This window comes from Coenobita brevimanus, chromosome 98, assembly GCF_032717465.1.
Source record: "Coenobita brevimanus isolate Jiangsu-jjx chromosome 98, ASM3271746v2, whole genome shotgun sequence".
NCBI lineage: Eukaryota > Metazoa > Arthropoda > Malacostraca > Decapoda > Coenobitidae > Coenobita > Coenobita brevimanus.
This window is the reverse complement of record NC_137051.1, coordinates 5,020,620-5,029,057: the sequence shown is the minus strand read 5'-3', so window position 1 is coordinate 5,029,057 and position 8,438 is coordinate 5,020,620. Positions and strand designations below refer to the sequence as shown.

Below are 8,438 nucleotides of genomic sequence, written 5' to 3'. Positions count from 1 at the left end.
TCAGCCTAACACAAGCTAACAGAGCCTAGTGGGAAATCCCCGTATTGGCTGTTGGTGGCGTGGGGGAGGTAGTGCAATGGGAGGGAGGGAGGGAGGGTGAGGAGGGTAAGCACTGGCCACTCTAGCACGGCAGCATCAGTTACTATCCTGCTCCATCCTAGCCTACACGCACTTCATCAACAGGTCTGTGTCTGGAGACAACTTTGAGATTTTGGCAATGATTTTTTTTTTTTATTATTAGTTTTCTAAATATACGTTCCTGACCTTTGGCTTAGACTGAACATACACATTCCCTACGGACCAGTTCCTCTCACTCGCATTACATACCTACACATACCACCACTTCGGCGCAAATGCCCACAGTTTCATGCTGTTTTGTAGTATTAGCTTTGGTGCTTCTACATGTCGGTGGGCCTTGTGGAAAACAAGAAGAGACTCCACAACCAGCAACCCAATACTCTCTACACTCAACCATCACCTGCCCCAGTTCACTGCACCCTTAACCCAGTCCATCCCTAAAACTAACTGTAACTTTGAGGGTCATTAAGGAAGGAAAGGAGCACTGAGTAAGCAGCGTTGATGTTTTGTGTTACTGTGGTTTTATATAAATATCTGCTACCGTACTGTTCATTCCCAGTGTGTCCCCTGCCTTTAAGAATTAACTTTACTTAAAAAAAAGATTATACTCAACCTCTTCAGCTAAAAGTGAATGATGTATAATGAATTTTCTCACCATTCAGTCTAAAGATACGTGAATTGTGTCCTTTGCTGATTTAAGTCAATTGATAAGTGCATGAATATAAATAAAACAGATAAAAGGCAATAAAAACCTGTTCCATACACAACTGCTTGCACTTGACCCTGAGCCACACACACACACACACACACACACACACACACACACACACACACACACACACACACACACACACACAGCTCCCTATCACTCCACAAATGAACCAGAGTGAATATTAAGGGGAAATTACGCGACCACACCAGAAATATTTCAGATTTTCATTTCTGTGGCGACTTGTTCGTGAAAAAAAAAAAAAAAAAAAAAAAAAAAAGATCCTCCATGAACATATTTTTCCTCCTTCTCCTCTTCCCTCCTTCCCCCCCCCCTCTCTCTCTTAAGACTCTAGACTTCTCCTACTATCCCGCCTGAGGAAATGGGGCCCGAATTCTTGTAGGTTAAGTTGGCCCTCAAGCCCCTCTTCCTTGCCACTCTGTTTTTTAATATAACACATTGATTTTCTCTCTGTATTTTATTTATGTAGTGAATGTCGATTGAAAAAGAGCTTAAATAACATACAAGAGATTGAAAAAAAGGTGTAGTAATCAAAATAAATCGCCTGGGAAGAGGTGTTAAGAGGAGAATACTACCCTGTGTGACCTTCGCCTTCACTGTTCTCTGTACTTCACGGCTTCTCCCCTAGTTGTCGTTATTATTATTATTATTATTATTATTATTATTATTATTACTTTTTTATTTTTATTATTATTACTATTATCATTATTATTATTATTTTATTCTTATTATTATTATTAGTTTGCTTCGTTTAACCTCAGGCACTTATATTCATTTCTGGAAGAACCATTAAGGCTGAAATGGACAGGAAGAGTCTTAAATGAATGTAATATACTGAAGTCTACGGTCAGTCCCTCCCACCAAAAAGGAAAAAAAAATCCACTGTTAGATTATTAAATGTGAACTATATTTTCTTTTAGGATGTGCGATATTATTAAAAAAAAAAAAAAAAGATAATTAGAAAGAAGAGACCAAAGGCTGAAATAATGCATAACTCTTCCCAGCCAAAGAGGGGCAAAGAATCTAAGTGAGGTTCCAGTGACTTCTAGATGCCTGAATACACCGCAGGTAAAATAAATAAATAACTAAAATAAAAGTAAAATAAGAGGGAAAGAGAGGCTGAGGAGGAAGAGATAGCATAGAGGTAACTGTGTGTGTGTGTGTGTGTGTGTGTGTGTGTGTGTGTGTGTGTGTGTGTGTGTGTGTGTGTGTGTGTGTGTGTGTGTGTGTGTGTGGTTAGATGCACCTTAAATGGAAAGGCACGCAGGCAGAGTCCAGCAGAGCAGTGACCTGTGTAACACCGGCAGTGAATGATACAACAGTGAGGCGGACACTGAAGGAAGTAGGGGTGGGGGACATGACACTGGATTACTCTGACTACAACCTGTGTTCCTCCATCCCTCCACACACACACACACACACACACACACACACACACACACATACACACACACACACACGCCTTCTCCTCACCTCATCTCGCAAAGGTAGACTAAGAAGACGACCTTTCCAAGAAGTAGACGTAAAAAATATTAGGAAATGGCTGGAAATTAAGAAGGAAGTGGATATCTGAGCCACGAAGCATATATATATTTTTCTTTTTCTGGTGGTAATAAAAAAATAAAAAACAAAGACACCGCAAGTTACGAGTGTCATTGTCAGCCATTTTACTGTCACTATTATTGTGGACGGAAATTATTATCTACTTTACACCACTACTATTACTTTACAGCTACTCTACACTTACTTTACCCCACCATCACTACTCTCCCCCACCCATCACTTCCCCAGATTTAGCGATTATGACTTGGAATTAGATACAGGGATATTTAGCAACATTTGTACCAACATTAGCATACTTTTGTGTAATTTCCTACTGATTTATCTTTCGCTATTTTCTAACACATTTTGAAAGCAAGTTCAGTGGTCCTCAGTGCGTTTTTTTTTTTTTTTTTTTTTTTTTTTTTTTTAAAGCCTGACGATGGACAGGTGCAGACTGTAGGATCGATTTGACTAGTAACCAAGGAGACTCATTCCCACTTCAAACTGAGGCTTATCAACAACACAGCACTGATATTGTGGAAATGGTAGAGAGAGAGAGAGGGAGAATTTCTCTCAGGTTATAACAATCCGACTATAGAGAATTTTGATTTTAGAAACTATTCTCTTCCCCCCCAGGGTTCGAAATCAAAATGGTGAGTGCCACATCCCCCCGAGGTGCCACGCTGCCCCTCGCCTGCGTGGCCCTCCTCCTCCTGCTGGCACCCACTCCAGCACCGGCGTTTGATTTCTCTTCCCTTCTCACCTCCGTGGCTGACACCGCCGTCAAGTGAGTGTGCCTTCTCTCTCTCTCTCTCTCTCTCTCTCTCTCTCTCTTGCCACCTCTAGACGATTTATAGCTACCTCAAGAAAGGTCTCGTACTGAAGGGGTTAAGGAAAGCTATCTCTCACCTCTGAAAAAAGAAAATAGAGGTAATCGTAGTGCAGGGGTACATCGAAATATTCACTGTGTCAGAAAATGAAGTTATGCGGAATGCTGAAAGTCTGAAAGAGTTTGGGAATGTAAAACTCCATGGAATTATAAAGTTTGCTTAGATTTCCAAAGTTTCCTCATTCTAAATAAAAATCTACAGTTGATGAAGTTATAATTATGTAAAACGCTCGAGCCGTCAGATCCTAATGATGCAGGAATTATCGACTTCTAAGACCGCTAGAGTTGCGTGAAAATCTAAAGTTACAAGGAACATGATAATCTAAAGTTACAGGGAACATGATAATCTCAAGTTACAGGGAACATGATAATCTAAAGTTACAGGGAACATGATAATCTCAAGTTACAGGGAACATGATAATCTCAAGTTACAGGGAACATGATAATCTCAAGTTACAGGGAACATGATAATCTAAAGTTACAGGGAACATGATAATCTCAAGTTACAGGGAACATGATAATCTCAAGTTACAGGGAACATGATAATCTAAAGTTACAGGGAACATGATAATCTCAAGTTACAGGGAACATGATAATCTAAAGTTACAGGGAACATGATAATCTAAAGTTACAGGGAACATGATAATCTAAAGTTACAGGGAACATGATAATCTAAAGTTACAGGGAACATGATAATCTAAAGGTGTTGGGAAAGACAAAATGCAAACAACCTAGGCCAAAACCTTACCATTATGAGCCAAAATCTAAGTCAAAATCTAACCCCTCTAAATCAAAATCTGACCCCTCTAAGTCAAAATCAGTCCTCTCTAAGTCAAAATCTAAGTAAAAAATCTAACCCCTCTAAGTGCAAAGCGTGATCTCCGTGTTTCTCCTCCGCCGCAGCCACCTGTTCAAGCAAGAGGAGATCCTGTTGTACGACCACTACTGCACCCTCACCCGCCGCCCCTACTTCAGGAGGTGGGAGCTGCACTACAGGGCCCAGGTGTACTGCCCCGGCTGGACCTCCATCATTGGCAAAGGTGAGCGGATTTTTTGTGCTTTATTTTTTTTAATGTAAAGAAGAATGAGACAAAGCTAGAAGCACGGAAAGCTCCCTCCCCTCCTTTACCTTTCTCTGTAAAAATAAAAAGCTCTGACCTCCTCGAAAACCTTATTTCTTTTTTATTTCATTTATTTTTGTTTACCAGGTCGCACATCCCTAAAACTGAGAACCTTGTTACTTTTTTTTTTTTACTGATCCATCCCATATCACCAATACAAAGGATCCTGTTTATGATGATGATGTGATGATCAATCTTCGTCGTCTTAGTCTTCTCCCTTCTTCTTCTTTCCACTGATCCATCCCTCTCTCTTCCCTAAACTCTTCCAATCTCGCCCTAAATGATAAAACCTCCTGAATCAGACCCCCACTAACGCCCCCCCTCCCTCCCCCTCCCCCAGCCGACAACCACGTGAACCCGACGAAGGCTGAGCGGGAGGCGACGCAGAACTTCGTGCGGCAGGCGCTGCAGAGAGGCCTGATTACGGAGGAGCAGGCCAGTCTGTGAATATGAAGGACACATCACCAGGACACATCACCAGAGGCATGAAGGACACCATCAGAACACATCACCAGGGACATGAAGGACACGTCACCAGGACACAACACCAGGACGCATCACCAGGGGCATGAAGGACACGTCACCAGGGGCATGAAGGACACATTACCAGGACATCATTACGACAAAGCGGGACACATCACCAGAACACATCTCAGGACACATTATTAGATTGCACTGTCAACGCTCATGATTAGGACCCACACCAGATCGAGGCACGTCACTTAAACACATAAGATACACGTCACTCTGATGAAACACAGCCATTTTTTATCGAGCTGCACCCAACCCAACCCAACTCAACACAACCTAGGACCTTCACAACTAACCCAACCCAGTCCATCGGATCCCATCCCAATCCCACCCACACCCTCCCACCCATTACACCCACACTCTCATACACCAGCTACACATACACCCTCACACACCAACTACACAAAGTTTCATGGCCAGTTTGTTGTCTAAGTTTTTGTTAAGTTTAAGGACTGGGCGGGAGGGGGGAGCGGAGCAAGGTGTAAAGGCATATTGCGTTAAGCGTTATAATTTGTGTTATATTATGCACTCGGTGTTAATTACTGCCATTATCTGAATTAAGATGAGGGATTAGTGTTAGTATCTTGATCAGGGCAATGATTCTGTTTCTGTTTTAAAAGATAATGTAATTTTGCGTTCCCCGAAATACATACATACATAAATAAATCAACAAACGAATAAATAAATAAATAAATAAACCAAATAATTCAGTGCTGTACGTCAGTGTTGGCTTCTATATAAAACAAAACACTAAGGCACTGTTGTCTGTTTGTATCTTCCCAGAATAAGGCAATAAAACAAAATTAATATAAAAAAAAAAAAACATTCTCCCTCACCTCCTTAGTGTGTGTGTGTGTGTGTGTGTGTGTGTGTGTGTGTGTGTGTGTGTGTGTGTGTGTGTGTGTGTGTGTGTGTGTGTGTGTGTGTGTGTGTGTGTGTGTGTGTGTGTGTGTGTGTGTGTGTGTGTGTGTGTGTGTGTGTGTGTGTGTGTGTGTGGCCATTTAGTAGTTGTTTCACGATAATCTCTTGTCCATTACTTTCTTCACCATTATATATATTTTAAAAGAACACAATTTTCTCATCAGTCCCCCCTCAGATTAGACTTTCTCACATAGCATGACTAATGACGGGGTAGACTTTCATGGAGGGAGCGAGGGAGCCAGAACTGACCTTTCCCCCATGCTGGCGAGGTACTAAATCAGGACTGCTTCTTGTAAGAGTGATGCGTGTTTTAAAGGCGACGTGGCTAAAGTATATTATGTGTACATACAAGAGGCTACCCACGTATTCCCTGCGTGCGGACAAGGTGGCTACACAGAGAGGATGCGGGAGAAGAAGCTGGATACTGTGCAGTCGATGTAAAACTCTAGAGGTCGTAGGCAGGGGGAGAAAGAATGATGAAAATTATTGGAGCGGAACAGGAAAGAGAGAGAGAGAGAGAGCAGGGAATAAGATGATATACTTTTATTCCAGTGTTATTAATGAAAGCTGCATATGAACACACACACACACACACACACACACACACACACACACACACACACACACACACACACACAGAATCGTCCAGAGATATCAAGAATAAAACGAAAAGCACGTCCGCGTACTGTCGGGGTCAAAGCCTGACGACCACTGATAAATGAATGTTTTTGAAAATTAATGAAAAGAGAAAACCTTGAGAAATATCAGTGTTGACAGAATTAGGGGAAGGATAACGGCTCTTTACATCATTGTAGACCTTTTACCTTAAGCTGGCCTAGGTTTTTGTCCATTTGCAGCTTACTGTATTTCACGTATGTCAGAGGCAAGACAATACTGTGGCCCTAAGTCCATTCCACAGCACCTCTTCGCCACTAGCACCATATTCTAGTGATAATCTATTGGCATAACTCAGCATTAAGGAGAGAGAAAGTGCAGTTTTAGGCCAAGTTATGGTAAAACGGGTATAGTTACAAAGTAGCAAGGAAAGAAAATCAAACTGGCGTACATGCAGTGACAAATAATTCGCCAAATACTCCACCACTTCTACATCTCAGCCTACTTGCCTCTGCTGGCTCATCATCCTAGACTGCGAAGCTCTATATATTAATCTAGGGCGATCGGACCCAACATTCAGGGGAACGTAGTCACTGAGGGTCCGAGAGAGACGTGTGATGCGGAGAAGGACACCTATGGAGAAGATCTTTGGGTGTAGGCAAGGCCCCAGACGAAATGAAAGAAGCCAAAATAACACCAGTTTATAACAGAGGTGAAAGGTGAGCGACCGGTGGCTCTTACTTCGCATGCCATTAAATATGTTGAAAAGATCGTATGAGACAGACTATACCAGTACTTAGAAAACAACTTGTTACTAAATAACGTACAACAAGGATTTCGGTAGGGCTGATCATATCTCTCACAGCACCTCAAACACCATGACAACCTGCTACACCACCTGGCTGAAGAATGTGGACACCGTATTCCTGGAGTTCTCTATGGCCTTCGACAAGGTGGGCCACGGCATACTGCTCCACGGACTGAGGGGCTTTGGAATTACTGGCAAAGGTGGAACATGGATCCACAGTTTCCCCTCAGTGAGAACACAGATTGTGGCAGTGAATGATAAAAAGTCCCTCAAGTCACAGGTCGTCGGCGGTGTACCTGTGGGAGCTGTCCTCTGGCCTTTAGTCTTCCTCGTCCTGATGGGAGACATAGACAATGAAGTGATCCACCACAAACTGACATCCTTTGTTGATGACAAATGTCAGGAGGCAGGAGAGATAGAGGGGCATGTGGAGCTCCTGTAGAAAGATCTGGAATGTGTCTATGCATGGACAGCCAGAAATAACATGTCATTCAGCGACAAGTTTGAGGTCCTCACATTTGGCACATGAAAAGAAATAAAAACTGACACCATCACTGATGCATGCTTGCCGCACCTCATGTAAAGTGCCTCGGGGTGTACCTCAACCATGATGCCTCCTTCCATTAGCACACGGAAGAAACCACAAGAAAGGCAAAAAAAATCTCAAGATGGATCATAAGATCTTTCTGTTCCCAGGAGGCTGCTTTCCTAATGGTGCTGTGGGGAACATTTGTACAGCCAGTAATGGACTATTGTAGTCAGCTCTGGTCCCCACACAGGGCAACAGCTATTCAGACTACTGAGGCTATACAACGATCCTGTATGGTAAAAATCAGAACGCAAACTGGGAACGTTTCCGAAGTCTGGGAGTGTATTCTCAGCAAAGGCGGAAGGATAGATGCATCATAAAATACATTCATAAAGTACCGGAAAAACTTGTGCTGGGCCCCTCCTGCAGTGGCTGTAGAGTAACCCCTTATTTCAGTCCAAGATTAGGATGGATGTGCGAGCGAAGAACTCTACCGTTACAGGCGCCAGAGTCAACACACAGTCCTCTGTAATAGCGACCTACAGAGGAACACAGTTCTTCATCTGCCTTCCCAGAAGCATCATGAATCTCTCAGGCTGCTCAATAGAGAAATTCAAGAATCATTTAGACAAGTTCCTGAGAACCACACTTGATGAATTTCCAAGGAAGCGACA

At 42.6% G+C, this 8,438-nt stretch overlaps 2 protein-coding genes across 2 annotated transcripts; both read left to right on the top strand.

Moving 5' to 3' along the window:
- Positions 1-2,992: 2,992 nt before the first annotated feature.
- LOC145414277 (anti-lipopolysaccharide factor-like) lies at positions 2,993-5,289 on the top strand. Its single transcript, XM_080283879.1, has 3 exons — positions 2,993-3,137; positions 4,143-4,279; positions 4,701-5,289. Exons 1-3 carry the CDS (start codon positions 3,001-3,003, stop codon positions 4,805-4,807), a joined length of 381 nt encoding a protein of 126 aa, XP_080140005.1. The 5' UTR covers positions 2,993-3,000; the 3' UTR covers positions 4,808-5,289.
- Positions 5,290-7,305: 2,016 nt separating this feature from the next.
- LOC145414177 (uncharacterized) lies at positions 7,306-7,677 on the top strand. Its single transcript, XM_080283743.1, has one exon. It carries the CDS (start codon positions 7,306-7,308, stop codon positions 7,675-7,677), a length of 372 nt encoding a protein of 123 aa, XP_080139869.1.
- Positions 7,678-8,438: the final 761 nt, after the last annotated feature.

Excerpts from the sequence above, each read along its gene's own strand:
- LOC145414177 (XM_080283743.1), top strand. The coding sequence starts at position 7,306 with ATGACAACCTGCTACACCACCTGGCTGAAGAATGTGGACACCGTATTC.
- LOC145414277 (XM_080283879.1), top strand. The coding sequence starts at position 3,001 with ATGGTGAGTGCCACATCCCCCCGAGGTGCCACGCTGCCCCTCGCCTGC. Across the intron at positions 3,138-4,142 it reads GTGGCTGACACCGCCGTCAA|CCACCTGTTCAAGCAAGAGG; the intron begins GTGAGTGTGCCT and ends CCTCCGCCGCAG. Across the intron at positions 4,280-4,700 it reads GACCTCCATCATTGGCAAAG|CCGACAACCACGTGAACCCG; the intron begins GTGAGCGGATTT and ends CCCCTCCCCCAG.